General features: G+C 43.6%; 1 protein-coding gene and 1 long non-coding RNA gene across 2 annotated transcripts in view; one reads left to right on the top strand and one right to left on the bottom strand.

Annotated features, from left to right (window-relative positions):
• Positions 1-14,614: 14,614 nt before the first annotated feature.
• Positions 14,615-15,188, bottom strand: LOC122707555. Its single transcript, XR_006344842.1, has 2 exons — positions 15,130-15,188; positions 14,615-14,852 (listed from the first exon to the last, which is right to left on the bottom strand). It is a non-coding gene; the product is annotated as an uncharacterized LOC122707555 (long non-coding RNA).
• A 328-nt stretch (positions 15,189-15,516) lies between these two features.
• EPRS1 (glutamyl-prolyl-tRNA synthetase 1) overlaps positions 15,517-18,775 on the top strand; it is a 60,927-nt gene continuing 57,668 nt past the window's right edge. The window contains exon 1 of the mRNA XM_043923130.1: positions 15,517-15,704. Coding sequence (XP_043779065.1) covers positions 15,659-15,704 — 46 coding nt within the window. The 5' untranslated portion in view covers positions 15,517-15,658. The remainder of the gene's footprint in view (positions 15,705-18,775) is intronic.

Here is an 18,775-nt window from a genome sequence, read left to right as displayed (position 1 = left end):
TTTATTTCTTCCTTGAATCAGTACAGTGTCTTCCTGACTAGTCTTCCTTCCTGCACTGTTATTCCTCTCCAACCCATCTGTCCCTGGCCCCAGGTTGACTTTTTAGAAAAATCAAATCCATTAATGCCACTCACTTCCTCAGAAATCTTTTATGGCTTGCTATTGCCTTTAGGATAAAATACAAGTTAATTATAATGACATGAACCCCCCTTTTTTGGCATGCAGCATGTGGGAGCTTAGTTTCCTGACCAGGGATCAAACCAAGCACCTGCTGCATTGGAAGCATGGAGTCTTAACCACGGGTCCACCAGAGAAATCCTGACATATGAGCCTCTTGATGTTACAGCTTTTTCCTTCTCTGGGATCACCTCTGATTACCAACTTAACACTGCAGCCATGCTCAACCATTCAAAGTTCCCGCATGTTTTCCCTCACCTTGGCCTCTATTTATTCACTTAGTCAGCAAATATTTTTTGAGAGACTTCCCTGGTGGTCCAGTGGTTAAGACTCTGCTCTTCCAAATGCAGGCAGCAGATTTGAGCACCTGCTGTATGTCAGACATGGCTCTTGGTATTGAACATTTCAACAGTGGATGTAAGTCTGTTTCTTTGTTGAGCTCATGGTCTTGTAAAGCAATGACAGAGATAATATTATATGTAATATGATACAGATAATAAGGAAATGAAATTATTTTAGATTGTGGAAAATGGCTAAATAGGAAACCAAGGAGGAAGAAGAGCAGGGAAGCAGCTGGGGCTGGGAGGGGGGCCAGGAAGAAGATACCCTATAGATAAAAGTGGGGATGTCTTCTCCAAGGAGTGATGTCTGAGCTGAAAACTGGATGCAAAGAGGTTAACAATATCGAGAGCTGGGTTTACTAGTGAGAATAATTGTCTCTGAGAAGAGAAAGAAAAAAACAAAAATGTAAAGAAAGCCAGAGTAGGCTGAAGTAAGGTGAACGAAAGGAAGAGTGTTAAAAGTGAGGTTGGTGAGGTAGGCAGGGGCCACATCATTAAAAACCAAAAAAAAAAAAAAAAAGCTTTTTTTTTGGGAGGGGGCGGGGGTGTGGGAATTCCGTGGTGGTCCAGTTGGTTAGGACTCCAGTTAGTTAGAATACTGTGGAGGGCCTGGATTCAATCCCTGGTCAGAAAACTAAAATTCTGGAAGCTAAATGACACAGCCAAAAAAACAAATAAAAGCTCTCTCTCTTTTTTTTTTTAAGTTTTAAGGGTTGAAGTGAAATGAGAGTGACTACTAGAAGGTATAGATATTTCAAGTTTAGAAGATAGTAGTATTGAAATACTCCTTTACCTTATCTTAAAGATTTTGTCCAAAGGGAATTTTAATGGGGAAAAAAGTGTATTTCTCATGTGTGTGGAGAGAGATTGATGGACATTCTACTTCAACTATTAAATTCTTAGTGATGACTATATTGGAAAGGGAAATGAAGCAAAGAGAACCCATCATTTCTAGCAATCAATTTACTGGAACCACTTTGTGAACTTTTCCCAAAAGTACGACAGCCTAACAGCATCTAAAGGGAAGAAGCATCTGCCAAAGAACATGACGCTGTTGGTTTTATTAATGCCCGATAAAGAGAAAGGGTGATCACAATAGTAATTTTCATCAATTGGTAATGATGCTGGGACAATTTCCACGCCAATGGTAGCTGCAGCCTTTATGCCCTTCTCAATCACCTCCAGATAGAATTCATGCAGGATTTTAGATACCATGGTGCCTGAAGAGTTGGTGTCCTACTGACTGAAAGGGTCCACCATCCCCAAGCCTCCCAGAAAGGCCTTGAGGCCCCAGTTCTTTTCCAGTTTCAACTGAGGTTAAGTACAAATCCACATCACTCTTGTCCATACTCTGTGAGCTTGCCCAGGCTATTACTTTCTCAGTGGTGAGTTTATCCTCAAGCTTCTGCAGACAATTTACTCCATTTGGCAGCAGCAAAGTCATGCTTGGCTCAGCACGATCAATGAAGCTCGGATCAGCAAAATGATGCTTGCTTTGTATGGTATTTCCGGGATCTTGGCTTGCACATCCTTTGGGAAGGTGAAATTAAAGGACTTGCTTTGTTTTAGCCTCTGCGTGGATTTGCTCACATCCTTGTTCAGCTAAGATTCTCCCTCTTCCGTGTTTTCTTTATCAAGGTCCTGGTTGCGCTGCCCTTTGAAATAGACTGTGTCCCACCAGAGCCAGGATGGCAGAGTGAAGCCTTAGAAAATGGGTCCCTGATATTTTTTCATTTGTTTGTTTTCCACCCAGGAATTAATCTTATTACTTTCTTCTACAGTATTTACAATAGCAGATTCCATGCTGACTAGGTAAAATTTCTTAACAGTATCCAAGTACTCCTGAAGAAACTGATACATCATTTCTCCATAGTCTGTTGGTGATGTTCAGTTAAACATGAACTGGGTTTCTTTAATTTGTGGGTTTCTTTAATTCAGTCAGAGGCTTTTGAAATCGGAGATGTACATTTTCTGACTTTTTGGCATGATCTATTGTTGCTCTGAGTCTTGTGTTCGTTAAAGTACTTCATTTTGAATGCAGTGTTTTCTGAAGCCTCTACACAGAGCTGGCCTCAAGCTGATGAGCTGGCCTTAGGCTGATGAGATACTGATGGGGAAAAGAAAACATTGTCCTCTTTTGACTTTTTGAACTTATGAAACAGATTAAATGCAAATTGGGCGTTTGCTTCACTGAATCATGTGCTAGCATTTTCAAACTGAAGACTTATTATGCTTATAATTTTATCTATATTTTCTTCACATCAAGCTTTCCTTTTCCATGAAATATTGAACTGCAGTATTTTTACCTATAAGTATTTTAAAATAAAATATTCCTTTTAAACTTGAAAACAATACATATTCACTAAGGATATTTTCACAGTCCACATAAGCTTTCTAGTAGCACTTTCATAGCAGTTGTGACGAAAACTGAGTTATCCATAATCACCATTTTCTTTTTTAGTATCTGCTAAATATGGCACATATAAATGGCAACTTTTGTAGACAACTTTTATAATTACAGTTTTCTCTGCACTGCCTTCTGTAAGAGGCATAGCCAAGGGGAGAGAACTGCTATCGATGCCAAAAATCTTAACTCTCTGTGCACCAATGCTGAAAAGAAATATAGAGACAGAATTTTGGAGGAATGAGAAAAATGGATTCTATCTTTGCCTGGCAAGGGGGAATACACAGCAGGCAAGGGCCTCAAGAACTGTGCCCCCTTCTCTGGGGAGTAGGGGAGCTTTTATATCCCAATGAAAGTCTTACATTTTATTTTTTCTTTGGCAAAATTTCCAAATAGCCACAGTGGGCATCAGGCAAGTCAGTAACCGGGTCTGGTGTCCCCGAAGTTATCAGACCTGACTTCTTTCTGAAATTGCAGAATGCTCCCAGAGAGTATAGGGGGAGAAGAAAGCCAGGTGCAGAGTACAATTCATGTGGAGTCAGAAAGTAATCAGCTTTGTTTAGCCTTGTGAAGGACAAATCCAGCCACAAGGGTTTGTCAGTAGCAACAGCTAAAGAATAGCCAAGATTACTTAACTCTTTCAGGCCTGTTTATGTTGTTTCCTCAGCCTGTTCATTGTTTCCTTACTTTCTTTGTGTATCAGAAAATCAGTCTCATTTTCATTTAAGAAAAGTTTCACCTCTGTTTTTGCTGCAATACTCTTAGCAACATAATCATGTGCATGATTTAAAAAATCTGTATAGAGTAAGACGGTGAAGAATTTGAAAACTTTTGTTGACTTAAAAAAATGCACAACGTGAGAGTTGTCAGTGAAGTTTTATCTGGGGCAAAATGAAGACTGCAGCCCAGAAGACAGTGCCTCAGATAGCTCTGGGAAACTGCGCCAAAGAGGCAGGAGGGAAGGTCAGTATATATGTGATTTTGGTGAAGGAAGAGTGCATGTAGTCGAGGACACAATTTTTGTAGAAGGTTACTGCTAGTTATAAGGAACAGTCGTCACCAGGACGGATATTAGTGCTTTTCTATATATGAGGAGATACAAGAATTGGGTTCATAGAATCGGCTCCTGAAAATATCTAACTATCTGAAGACCTGTCCTGCCCGCTTTTCCCAGAGCACAAAGTGCCTCGTTTCTGCTCTCCACCCTGAACTCCTACGAGGGGATGTTGAAGGTCAGCAGCTGCACAGAATTTAACCCCTGTAGAGGTAAGTGGCAAGTGCCCATGGCAGGTACCAATTTGCAGTTTACACTTTGGAACAGCTAGTCTCCAAAGATTGCCCATTTATTAATTTCCTAGAGCTGCTGTCAGACATGACCACACACCAGGTGGCTTAAAGCAACTGAAATTTATTCTCTCACAGTTCTGGAGGTCAGAAGTAAAAAATCACGGTGTTGGCAGAGTTGGTTCCTTTTCAAAGTTCTGAAGGAGACCATTCCACACCTCTCTCTTCACTGCTGGACATTTCCGGTAATCCTTAGCATCTCTTAGCTTGTAGCTGCATCACTCTGATGTCTGCATCTGTCTTTCCCCCCATGAGTCATCTCCCTCTCCTTTCTAGGAGGATGTCATCACGAGATTCTTAACTTTATTGCACATGAAAAGGCTCTATTTTCAAATAGTCACATTTCCAGGTACTGGAAACTTGGACATATCCTTTCCAGGGAACACAAGTCCACCCACTACAGTCCCCTGTGAATCACACCTCCTGGCATTCATGCTTTCTACATAGTCAGTCCCCTCTTTTGAATCTGTGAGGGCCCTGTGACTCATTGGTCACCAAAACTAGTGCCACAGAAGTGATGCTGTGTGACTCCCAAAGATAGATCAGAAGACTTGCATTTTTCACCTTGGTCATTTTTTAAAAAAATTATTTATTCTTATTTTTGGCTGTGCTGGGTCTTCATTGCTGACAGTCTTTTCTCTAGTTGGGCAAGCATGGGCTTCTCGTTGGGGTGACTTCTCTTATTGCGGAGCATGAGCCCCAGGGCACACAGGCTTCAGTAGCTGTGGCTCCCCAGCTCCAGAGCACAGGCTGAATAGTGTGGAACCCAGGCTTAGTCGTTCCACGGCTTGTGGAATCTTCCCGGATCAGGGATCAAACCCGTGTCCCCTGCATTGGCAGGTGGATTCTTTTCCATTGAGCCAAAAGAAACCTCCCATCTTGGTCTTTTTGAACTTCCACTCTTGGGGCAGCTAGCCACTACTTATAAAGTCATAACTGTCCTGCTTGAGGTGTTGCATGGGAAGGATCTGAGAAAATGTGGAGAGTAAGCAGCGCTTAGGCTTCCAGACTTCCCATTCCAAGCACCAAGTGGGAGTTCTACTGTAATTTCACAGATGACGCTAGGGGTAAAGAACCTGTCTACCAATGCAGGAGACCTAAGAGACACGGGTTCCATCCCTGGGTAAGAAAGATCCCCCAGAGGAGGGGCATGGCAACCCACTCCAGTATTCTTGCCTGGAGAATCCCACGTACAGAGGGACCTGGCAGGCCCTAGTCCACAGGGTCACAGAGTCAAACATGACTGAAGCAACTTAGCACAACTGCAAACAATCTCCAATTAAATAGCACCAAATGACCCCACACAAATTCCTGCTGCTGCTGCTGCTAAGTCACATCAGTCGTGTCCAACTCTGTGTGACCCCATAGATGGCAGCCCACCAGGCTCCGCCGTCCCTGGGATTCTCCAGGCAAGAACACTGGAGTGGGTTGCCATTTCCTTCTCCAATGCATGAAAGTGAAAAGTGAAAGTGAAGTCGCTCAGTTATGTCCGACTCTTAGCGACCCCATGGACTGTAGCCCACCAGGCTCCTCTGTCCATGGGATTCTCCAGGCAAGACTACTGGAGTGGGTTGCCATTGCCTACTCCGACCCAAATTCCTAACCCACATCAATAAGCTATATAATAAAATGGTGGTATTGCTTTAAGCCACTAAATATTATGGTGGTTTGTTAATAGCAAGAGAGAAACAGAAAAACATACTTTGAATTTCTATTTTTTTCTATTGAAAATAAATAAATCACATACTAAAATAAGGAGACCAATAAGTTACATAAATTTAATTATAAAGAACCAGCTTCTAAATAAAGCATCAAGAATCCTGTTAGGTAAAGAACTAGTTTAAATTATTCCTCTTCCAGTTCTTACAAAATCATATATGCACTTTACATTTAACTCCTGTTTTTAGTTTGTAAGTCTTCATGTGTGTTATTAGGTGGGTTCTTGAGCAAGCATGGGGTATTATAGATTGCTTTACACACATTTATCCACTCATTCATTCATTTCAAACTTAAAAAAATGTTGAATAAACAATGTATCAAAGTTACTGTTCAGTTCAGTCACTCAGTCCTGTCCGACTCTTTGTGACCCCATGGACTGCAGCACGCCAGGCCTCCCTGTCCATCACCAGCTCCCGGAGTTTACTCAAACTCATGTCCACTGAGTCGGTGATGCCATCCAGCCATCTCATCCTCTGTCGTCCCCTTCTCCTCCTGCCCCTAATCCCTCCCAGCATCAGGGTCTTTTCCAATGAGTCAACTCTTCGCCTGAGGTGGCCAAAGTATTGGAGTTTCAGCTTCAACATCAGTCCTTCCAATGAACACCCAGGACTGATCTCCTTTAGGATGGACTGGTTGGATCTCCTTGCAGCCCAAGGGACTCTCAAGAGTCTTCTCCAACACCACAGTTCAAAAGCATCAATTCTTTGGTCCGCAGCTTTCTTCACAGTCCAACTCTCACATCCATACATGACCACTGGAAAAACCATAGCCTTGACTAGACAGACCTTTGTTGGCAAAGTAATGTCTGCTTTATAATATGCTATCCAGGTTGGTCATAACTTTCCTTCCAAGGAGTAAGCATCTTTTAATTTCATGGCTGCAATCACCATCTGCAGTTATTTGGGAGCCCCCAAAAATAAAGCCTGACACTGTTTCCCCACCTATTTCCCATGAAGTGATGGGACCAGATGCCATGATCTTAGTTTTCTGAATGTTGAGCGTTAAGCCAACTTTTTCACTCTCCTCTTTCACTTTCATCAAGAGGCTTTTTAGTTCCTCTTCACTTTCTGCGATAAGGGTGGTGTCATCTGCATATCTGAGGTTATTGGTATTTCTCCCAGCAATCTTGATTCCAGCTTGTGCTTCCTCCAGCCCAGGATTTCTCATGATGTACTCTGCATATAAGTTAAATAAGTAGGGTGACAGTATACAGCCTTGACATACTCCTTTTCCTATTTGGAACCAGTCTGTTGTTCCATGTCCAGTTCTAACTGTTGCTTCCTGACCTGCATATAGGTTTCTCAAGAGGCACATCTCACACGCTAGTAAAGTAACACTCAAAATTCTCCAAGCCAGACTTTAGCAATATGTGAACCGTGAACTTCCAGATGTTCAAGCTGGTTTTAGAAAAAGCAGAGGAACCAGAGATCAAATTGCCAACCTCTGCTGGATCATCAAAAAAGAAAGAGAACTCCAGAAAAACGTCTATTTCTGCTTTATTGACTATGCCAAAGCCTTCGACTGTGTAGATCACAATAAACTGTGGAAAATTCTGAAAGAGATGGGAATACCAGACCACCTGACCTGCCTCTTGAGAAACCTATATGCAAAGTTACTGTAGTATGTGTTAAAACATTTTATGGTGCCCTCTCTACAAGACAGTTTGAGAATGTCTCTGTATTTAATTCTGGTCTATTAGCACAGCTATATTTTCTTCACCATACAGTAAATATTTTTCCTGGGGGACAGCAAGGCAACCCACTCTGGTATTCATTCCTGGAAAATTCCATGGACTGAGGAGCCTGGTGGGCTACAGTCCATGGGGCTGCAGTCAGACAGGACTTAGCAACTGAAAACACAAGTAGCTTCTCTCTTGGTATCACCTTTTACATTCTTATTATCTGTTTTCCTCAATTAAAATAATGTCTTTATCATGTTTCTCAATGAGGAATTGAAGGACTTACTCCTCAGAATAAGATGAGGCAATATAAATAAATAAGTATGCTTTAAACTTGGTTAAGATCCCAGGTGACTTTGTTTTCCATTTTGCAAGTCTCATAGATCTGGTTTCCTGATAGTACTCAAACTACTCGGTCGTGAAACACGCCCACATTTCTGTACTTGCCCCCAAATGGAATAAATGAAACCAATTCTAGTTTGTTAGCAAATTACTAATAGGCAAACATATGTGAGGTTTTGTTCTTAAGTCCTTTTTAGGCAGTGCTTTCCACAAGGACAGCTCTTTAGCTCCAGGCCCAGAGCTCTTGCCTCATCCTCTTTGCTCAGCAAAAGCCAAACAATAAAAAGAGACATTCAAAATGTAATATATTCTTTATTCTAAGAAGAATTAACACATAGTTGCAAGAATACCTAAATTTTGTTAAGATAATAGATGCAAATTTATTTTGTTTCCCAATTTGTAATTGTATTTTTCCAAGTAAATTTTGTATCACTCCCACTCCCTGGGCAATCAATGACTTTGCATCCTCTTTCCCATACCAATTATGATAGAGCAGGAGGGACCCCCAGTACCTGCCAGGCACTGTGGGGAATCCAAGAATGCCTAAGATAATAAGGTTTTAGCAAACAAGAATGTAGAGAGTTAGAAGTGTACAGAAGAGAAATTAATTTCAACAGAGACAGGCAGAAAGGCACAGTGTGGTGTCCAATATAATCACCTGGAGAACTTGATAAAATGAGATTAGGGATCCCATCCTCACAGAGTCTAACAGGAAGGTAGGGTGAGGGGAACAGTCCTATTCTGATGCAGGCGTCTTAGCTTTTGGAGGCTGGCCACAAGTAAGATGTAGCCATCTGGTGATGGGTTGGGACAGGCACAGATAACGCCTCTATAGCTGCACTACACACTCAAGGCTCATATTTAATTTAAGCAGCACGCCTTAGCGAAAACAGAGATGTCTTTAGGAGGCTGAGATGTATTTTTGTAATCAGTTCTTGGCCCCTTGAGCTATAATACCAGCCCCTGGAGTATGCTTGCAGGGCACTCGCCGGCACACACGTCATGAGGTTTAAGAGGACAGACGACCTCTGAAAGGCACGCTTGCACAGCCCAGGCAAATAGAGCCAAGACAAACTGGGGCAATGCCTGTAAGCAATGTCTTTTTATAAATAAATCTTTCATTTTTCAAGTTCGAAAGTAACTCTTGAAAATACATTCTTCTTTTGAAAACACAGGAAACATAATAAAAACCCTCCCCTATCTCTGGTGGAACCATGGCTGTTGGTATACACGCTTCCAGGACTTTTTTTGTGGGTGTTTATATACAGTGCCCCAGACAGTATGATCTCAGGCGGCCTCAGCTGCAGTGGCCTGAAGCAGAGTTTCCAGTTCCCAGCCAGAGACTGAGGTTGGGTTGTGCAGTGAGAGCCGCCGAATCCTAGCCACTAGACCAGTGGTCAGTGACAAGGCCCTGGCCCTTCAGCTCTGCAGAAATGAATTCCCGCAAAGACAGAAAGTAGGGAAATAAAGTGTTTATTAGGAGGAAAAGAGAACAGTACATATGGATAGACACCCAGGTGGACTCAGAAAGTTGCTCCCTTTTGGCAGCTTAAATCACTTATATGGGGCGTTTCTTCTAGGTTTCCTTTGGCCGATCATCTTGCTTTACCTGGTTCTGAGTCCGTATTCAGTTTATCTCAGGATCCTCCCGTGTGTGCATGCGTATCTCTCAGCCAAAATCGATCTCTCAGTCTCTTCCAGCAAAGAGGACTGTGGGGAGTTTGACATCACTCCCGTTTTGGCCTCCAAGCTTTCCAATCAGGAAAGTCTCCTTGACTTCAAGAATGAGAAATGTATAGTCTCTTATCTTTTATCTGGGCAGGGCCCAGCCTCCTCTCTCAATTGAACTGCTATTGATATTTTGGAGTTTCTGTCCACAGGGAATGAACTCCAACTGCTCACCCTGGTGGGAGGCCCATCTACCTCCTGCCTCAAATCCTCCCTGAGAGACGTACACCCCAAGAAAACTTTATTGGGAAGATGAAGGGTGAAGGTCTGTCTTCCGTAGCTTCTTCAGGCTGGCAAGGGGCTTGTAGACCCTACCTAGCTGGGGTCACGGAGCTCTCGCCCTATCTCATTAAAGGGGCCCCAAGGTGGCTTCTGTTGTTATTTTGGCAGGATCAGCTGTGGGAAGTGGCTGAAGTCCCTGCATCACCATTGTCCTGTGATGCCCTAGAGAAAACAAACTAAATAATTAGAGAAGCAGGGGCTAACAATTAGTAAAAGACTGTTAAAATCAGAGGCTCAAGCATGTTTAGGAATACGGTCAGCATATTGGCCATACTGATTTATATTTTTCCTAGTGCCCTGCTGTCTTCTCTACTGTTGCAAATCCGCAACTAGGACATTTCAGTCCAAGAAGCAGGCCTGGGACCAACAGGTTGAGGCCTTCCATCTTAAGAAGAGAGAAATACTAAACGTTTAACATAAATCAGTATGGCTGAAACCATGAAGGAGGTTATAAGAAAATGGAAACATCCCATCAGAAAGTTTCTAATACCTTGCGGGATCCAGGAGAACAAGTTAAGAGAACCAGCTTTCAATTTCCCCACCCATACTGAATAGTGAGGATTGGTGGTTAATCGTCTGTTGAAGCCAGGTGGCCTGCTATTGCGTTTTCTCAATATCGGTCTGTATCTGGTAAGAGGTGTTAATGTATGTGCAACAAGAAATGTTGGCAACTGCCATAAGCCCTCCTTGTTCTGCCAACTGATAAACCAGGGCCAGATGGTTGTCAAATACCACCTTGGCCAGTGAGTCTAGAGACTTCTGTAAATTAGTAAGAGAGTCAGTGGTATTGTTAGCTATGGTGGTAAGAGTTACAGATAAGTTTTGAAGGACATGTTGATGGGCGGCTACCCCCCAGCATGGTAACAAGGTGTACCCAAAGAAATAGGCGTCTCCATCTAGGATGCCACCAGGTAAATCTAGAGTTAATCGAGTAAACAGCTTTAATAAACTTAAATTCATTTAAGGAGTGGATTGAGGAAGGAGTAACCAAGGTTGCCAGCATATACTGTGTGGACATGGAGTTACTGTGCAGGCAATTAGTGGTCCATCGTTTCTTATCTACCTGGCATATGAAAGTGTATCTTGGTGGGGTACAATAGACTAACAAGCTTAAGGTTTTATGATCTAGCCATCCAATTCTACTGTTTCAGAAATGTACTCCAACCATATACCCAATGCCTTCCATCCATGTTTGTCCTGGTATCTGTTCCTTTAATGTGGATCCTTTTTCCTTCTAACTTGTTTCTTGTTAGGATAGGCAGCTTCAGGCCTAAGGTGAATTCTTACAGGTTGGGCATGTATGGCCATTCTAGGGATTTCTTTGTTCCACACTGAAGGATCCACTTCTTGTACAATATGGCTGGGAATAGGACCTTGCTTTTCTGGCTGGTCTGTCTTGGTCAGAGTCAAAGGAAAGTGCTGCAGCCTCCTAACTGGAGTATGGCCCTGATAGAGCTCAGAAGATCTCTTTCCAGTAGTGGGGTGGGACACTGAGGCACAACTAAAAAAGGCAATCAACTGCGTGAAATCAACTGCGGCTCACATTGACAAGTGAGAGGCCCAGGGAAATAATGGCTGTGAGGCTTTCCATTGACACCAGTTACAGTACAGCTTTTGGAAGAGGGAGGTCCAGTGTGAGAAATTAAGACAGAGTAAGTGGCTCCCATGTCAACTAAGAAATGGATTTTCTTACCTGCCATGTCAGGACTGCCCGGGGCTCCTCAATGGAGATAGACCTCTTGTTAGGGGGAACCTTAAGAAGCTAGAATCTCTGGGCCACCTCAGTCATCCAGCATGGCCATTTCAGGAGGGGGAGCCCCTCTTCCCCTTTGGGATTGAGGGCAGTCCCTCTTCCAATGACCTGCTTGTTTGCAGGCTAGGCATGACCTGGGGGAGGGGAGTGGGGTTCTTTCTGGCACTCTTGGACCCAGTGGCCAGTTGACTTGCATTTGTAGCATTCCTCCTTGTTGGTCTTACCTCCAGATGGATAGTTGGACTTTCTTGGCCCCCTTGGGTTGTCCTGAGGTCACAAGATATGGCCGACAGCAATGGCTATCAGTTGTGCATGAGCCTTGGCCTGTCTTTTCTCCAGCTTTCCCTCTGGAGCTTAGTCTTGATTATTGAATACTCCAAGGGCCACATCCAGGAGTAGAGGCATGGAAGTCTGTGGGCCAAATTCTAACTTTTGAAGTTTCCACATATTAACAGCATCAGGGACAGGCTGGCTGATAAAAAAGTGTTGTCCCAGCAGGGACTGACCTTTGAAAGTGGAGGGATCTATGTTGGTATACTTCCTAAAAGCCTCCACAAGCTGTCTGTGAAAGAAGGGGCTGGATTTTCTTTCTTTTCCTGGGTCACTACTTTAACCTTCTCACAGTTAAATAACATCTTGATACACTTTCTCATCCCTTCTAATACACATTAGATTATGAGTTTCCTGGTTTCTGTTCCTGTCCAGGAAGTATAATTCCAAGGAATTATACCTGGGACTGCATCTCCACCCAGAGCATATTCAGGTTGGGCTCCGGCAAGTTAGTCAGCAAGCCTCTGGGCTGCTGTCCAGATTCTGTTTTTCCTCAGAAGTACAATAAGTATTAGCTTGGCCAAAATGTTCATTCAGGTATGGAAAAACCCCAATGGACATTTTGGCCAACCCGATAGGACTCCTTGGACATCCTTCCAAGTTAAGTCATAACCAGAATTAGAGCATGAAACTCTTCATGAAACTCTACTTGGGTCTTCAGAAAATTGTTTCTGTTTGCTTTGGGCTAAGTTGGTTAAGAAAGGGGACTCTGACTGTCCCTTCACCTTTGCCACTTCTGTTAGAGAGTGTAATTTCCCTGATCCTGGGTGATAGGAAGCTCCAACGGTGAGAGGACAGAGGGATTAATCTCTCCTTTCTGGGGTAACTGAGGGGATGGAGGGACATGGGGAGGTGGAGTTTGGGTTCGGTCAGATGGATCTGGAAAAGTAGGGATACTGTCAGGAGCAGGGGGAGCTAGGTATCCCCCTGAGAGATGGGCGAGCTTCAAAGGGGATCATCTAAAATAAATGATGGTTTTTTTTTTTTTTTTTCCTGGTTCCCCAGGTTTTGAATTACAAGAGCCACATAGGGTGGAATTTTGGTAATGGACCATGAAAGCCTGACTAGAGGGACCCTCAATCCACTCTCCCATCCAGTGGCAATAAATATGCAATTGCAGGATGGTAATATAGAGACCCGTCTTCAGGTAGTTTTTCTCCATTCCCCAACTTATATGAAGGCCAGGCACTGTTACAGTAGAACTTAAGTTTTCCCTTTCCTAGCCTTTCTGTTAACCTACAACCGAGAAACCTCCGGGAAATGGAATCTGTTGTTCCAAAAAACATTTGCTAGGAGACTTTGACCTGAAGGGGTTCAGGGTGCCCCCCAAATTCCTTCCAAACCTGATGGAGTTTCCAGACCTCTACCATCCCATAGATTTCTGACACCTCTGGTCTCCCTTAGTACCTTTAGGTGTCCTCCCCAGATGGCCAGGCGAGGACATATGAACCACTGCCGACCAGCTGCTAGGACTTTCCTTAAGAGGGATCCCTCGTCTCTACAGCTTATGTCCTATGATAAGTCTTCCTACGCTGGGGTGTACTCCTCGTGACTGAGTATCTACAAAGTTTATAATTCGGGCTTCTGGGTAGCGGCCAGCCTGATAAGCTGTCTGTAGCAGTGTGTATGCTGCCAAGGCCTGGAGTGAAGGGGGTCCAGCAGTTGCAAAATAGAACCCTTGAAGGAAATGGAGTTGGGCACTATGGAAGATGGCACGGGGTTGAAGGCTCAAGGGCTGGGAGGCAGAGAAATTCTCACAGTAAATTTCTGGGCATTGAGTGAGGTGAGACACTAGACAGCAGAAAAACCCAAAATCCTTTGCCCTTTCATCCTGAGAAGTGTAAAAGAACTGGGCTTCGGCTGATGACTTTGTCTCACATAGGCAGCACTGGGTCTGGCAGTGGTGGGGACACAGTTTAGGAATAATATCCAGGAAATCGTTCCCTAAAAGGTTGTGGAGATACGAAGTGAGAAAGAGACCCTGCTGTGCAAGTAAGGTGGGAAGGAAAAGCGTAGTGGAAGTTTCCATACTGGACAACGACAGAGGGAGAGTGGGTGAGAGAGACCCCTTGAGCTCCTGCACGTTTGGAAATCATGTTTCCACCATGTCTCAAAGGACAGAGTCAACTGTCACACAAGTGTTATTTGAATCTGCACGGCCTGGGGGACTCCTCTGCCATCCTCAATGTTGAACAGGCAGAAATTATGCCCTGTGGGTCTTGAAAAGAAAGTGAAATGGAGAGTGAGAAAAAGAAAGCAGGAGTGAAAGTCAGTGGCCTCAAGTCGCAGCTGAGTGAAGCCCAAGGTTTACCTTGAATTCCTGGGTTTTAGCACCAAATATGATCTTGGATGGCTTTGAACTGCAGCAGCTTGAAGTGGGGCTTCCTTTCCCCACCTGAGATTGAGGTCGGGTCTCCGCAGTAAATACTGAATCCTAGCCACTAGACCAATGGTCAGTGACAAGGCCCTGGCCCTTCAGCTCTGCAGAAATGAATTCCCATGAAGACAGAAAGTAATGAAACAAAGAACACGTTTATTAGCAGGAAAAGCATACAGTATGAGTGGATACACGGGTGGACTCAAGAGAGTTGCACCCGCTTGGTAGTTTGAATCATTCATGTGGGGCATTTCTTCCAAGTTTCCTTTGGCTAATCATTCCATTCGTCTGGTCCTGAGCCTGTGTTCGGTTTAACTCAGGATCTTCCCACGAGTGCAAGTGCATCTCTCAGCAAAGATGGATTCCAGTCAAGAGGCCTATGGGTAGCTTGACATCACTCTCCTTCTAACCTCCAAGGAGCTATAGGGGAAAGTCTCCCCGATTTTGAGCATGATAAATACGTGGTCTCTAGGCTTTTACCTGATCAGGGCCCAGCCTCCTCTCTCAATCATCCTGCTATTGACATCTTGGAGTGTCTGGGGGCGGGGGGGGGGGGCCGCAGCTACCTCCTGCCTCAACTATACGAGCCCGTTTATTTCAATTCTGGCTTCTGGTGACCACCCATCACACTGCAGAAACCATCTCACCACTTACTTTTCTCACTTTGGGATTTCCTGGTGACTCAGACGGTAGTCTGCCCGCAATGCGGGAGACCTGAGTTCGATCCCTTGGTCAGGAAGATCCCCTGGAGAAGAAAATGGCAATCCGCTCTAGTATTCTTGCCTGGAAAATCCCATGGACAGGAGGAGCCTGGCGGGCTACAGTCCACAGGGTAGCAACGAGTCAGTCACGACAGAGCGACTTCACTTCCTCACTTTACGAGGTGTCGTAAAACATCGTCCGCTTCAGTGTCTCTCCTCGGTCACCGGCTTGGAGCACGTTGGCCACGTTGGCCCTCCAGACCCTAGAAGGCCCCCAGCTCCCTCTGCCGGAGGGAGGGGCGCGCGGTGATGACGCACTGCGCTGTGCGGCAAGACGCCGGCCGCGGCGCGGGGGAGGGGTGAGGGTTGCGGCAGCGTCAAGCCGGCGCGTACCACGTTGCAGCTTCTCGCTTTGGGCCAGTCGGTTGTGTTTCAGGCGGCCCGGCAGGCGCGCAGACAGGTAGACCGGCGGACCGGTGCAGATGGCGACACTCTGTCTGACTGTGAATTCGGGAGACCCTCCGCTGGGTAAGGGGCCGCGGCCGCAGACCTGTGTGGGTTGCATCAGCCGGGGGAGGAAGCGGGGCGGGGAAGGTCGCCGCGCCCGGGCTTGGCGCAGTGGCGGTCCTGGTCTGGGAGGTTAGGCCTGCTTCTCTCCCCGGAAATGTACACGCGGTGGGCTCCGTGCCCCTCGCTCTCGGTCCCTGGCAGGTGGATTTGCTCCTGAAGACGCTTCTGGGCGTGGAGGTGGGCGCGGTGTGAGCTCGGGCAGAGCGGCATGAGGCTCAGCTTTGGACTTTCTCCCCCAGAAAGATGACTCCTAGCTTACTCTTCTCTCCCTTTAAGCAATGATGTCCCCTGGAGACCAAGAGCTGGACGTAGAAATAACATTTTTAAAACTTAAAATCCCAGTACTTCGTTCCCCCTCGTTTAGCGCTTTCCTCCAACTCTGCTTATCTTTATTTATCTCCCTTCCTTCGTGCTCAGAAAAGCTTGTCAGTTCCCTTGACTCAAGTTTTCTTCATGTTTCATTGGGTTCAAAGGAAACGAGGAGGATGATCATAGAAGCATTTAAAATTTTAACCGAGGTTGCACTTAATTAAAGGTGGCAGGGTAATTGCTGGAACACCCAAGTACACTGCGGACTGATGGGGTTCTTTACTACACATCCGATGGATGTAGTAAATGTCAGAGTAAAGGTGGGACTTGTCATCTTCCTGACACATCTTAAATTGGATTTGGAATTGCTTATTCAACGTGGCCAAGGTTACTGTGGATAGATAGCTTAGACATTCAGCTATTTCTTCTTTTTTATTGCTTTGAGAAATTACGCAAAATAATTTGATCAGTTTATTGAGCTCTTATTGTTAATGCATTTCTTAATATAGACACGCAAGTACTTTTCTAATATTTGAAAGGCCCAGATATAGTTGGCCACATCGTGCTGAAGAAATTTCTCAGTACATTCTCATTACAGGGTGTTTTGAGCCTTTTGGAACAAAAAGCACGATTGAATGCTGTTTAAAATATTTTAAAAATGATGATGTTTTGCCATATTGTTAGCCCATCCAATAGTTATGGGCTAGCCTTACACAAAAATCAATAAACTCTAATAAAAGAAATGGGTTTGATTCTGCAGTTGGAAAGTGCTAGACAATGTGACCTCATGGTTAACAACAAAGACATTTGGTTCCTGGAGATCTGGGTCCATCCTGCCTGCCATTTACTAGTTGTGGAACCTTGGCAAGTTCCTTGTTTGGCATCTTCACAGCTTCCTTGTTAAAGAAACAAGGAATAATATCTTCTACATACCGTTGATGGCCAGAATCAATGATAACTGTAGGTCAAGTTCCTGACCCACTGTAGATTTTCAAGAATTAGCTAGTTTTTACTAATGTTACTTAGAAAAGCAGTGTGAAGATGATAGATCTGTTTCCTTAGTAAATTATGAAATTGAGAACCATATCTTCAGTATTCTGAAAGGAGGGTCTTAAAAAATTTTGTTGTCCTTATGAATTATAAACCAATTATAGGATATATAGTTCTATTTGCTTTCCTTCCTCTTTTTTTGTTTTTGATTTTATTGTTCCTAGTAGTTTAATTCAAATACATTCTGTCTTCAGTCAGTAACATTAGATGAAACATTTAGAAAAACATTGCATTGTGAGAATTTCCCTATTTTATATGCATTTACCATTTTTTTAAATGTTAATATAATTTTAGACTTAAAAAAGTACAAGAATAGAACAAGGAACCTTTTTTTCCTCCAATGCCTTTGAAGAACATACTGCAGATAATAATGCTTCAACACCCCAGAATACACCAATGTACATCTCTCTCAAGTAAGAAAACTCTATACGACCTCACAAGAGCATACAAATCAGGAAATACTCATCGATACAATTCTCCCATCTAATGCCCAGATCCTGTTCAGAATCCTACACTGATTGTTCCTACGTTACCTCTGTAGCTCAAGGATCAAAATCTAGGGTCATGCTTCATGCCTACTTGTCACGTCTGCCCAGTTTCTTTCAATGTGGAATGGCTTTCTAGTCTTGCTTTCATAGGTTTGACCTCCGTGGAGATTACTTACTTGAAGAATGTCAAGGTTGTTTCTCGTGGTACCTCATGACCAGATTCAGGCTCCATGTCTTTGGCAGAAGTAGCACAGAAATGATTTGTTGTTCTTCACTGCAGCCCATTGATTGGTGCCTGAGTTTTTTCCCCATTACTGGTGATCTAATCTTGAGTACTTAAGGTGGGGAGATGCTCTGGGACCATGTAAGCATTCCACTCCGCATCAAACCTTCACCCACTGGTTTCAGCATCCACTGGTGCTTCCTGCCCAACTTGATTATTAGTAAGATGATGCCGGATGGTGACCATCCAATCTGCCACTTCTTCACGTATTACTTGGAATTTTTTTTTTTTTGGTGAGATTTTTTTTTTTTCATTTAAAAAAATTTATAGGAAAATATACTCAATAGATTATACTCTGTATTATTTTTCATTTTCAGTGTTTTCACATTAGCAATTTCTTTTTTTTAAATAATAATTTCTTTTTATTATGTAACATTCAGTTCTTTTTCAGTTTCCCCTGGCTGCCTCAAAATTATCTTTATACAATTGGCTGGCTTTGCATCATTTTCTGTTCTTAAAATTAAGCATATTTTCAAAATTAGTTTTATTGAGTTCTTTTTTATTTTTGGGTGAACATGCCTGAAGTTCACCAGTTTTAAGTTATAAATTGATTGACAGATATGTATAATGTATAACCACCACAGTTATGAAGTAAAATATTTCCCTCACTTCAGAAAATTTCCTCATAGAACTTCATATACATTGTGTGTGTGTTAGTCACTCGGTTGTCTCCGACTCTTTGCGACCCCATGGACTGTAGCCCGCCGGGCTCCTCTGTCCACGGGGTTCTTCAGGCAAGAATACTGGAGTGGGTGTCATTCCCTTCTCCAGAGTTCATATACATTGGGTCATGTCAAATTATTTTGTGCATAGGATAATTTTTTGAGATTCATCTATCTTGTTGCTTGTAATAGGAGTTAATTTAAAAAATCTGCTGTGTAGGGTTCTTTGCTATGGAT

Source organism: Cervus elaphus, chromosome 14 (assembly GCF_910594005.1).
Source record: "Cervus elaphus chromosome 14, mCerEla1.1, whole genome shotgun sequence".
Classification (NCBI taxonomy): Eukaryota; Metazoa; Chordata; class Mammalia; order Artiodactyla; family Cervidae; genus Cervus; species Cervus elaphus.
This window is presented reverse-complemented; position numbering and strand designations above follow the sequence as displayed.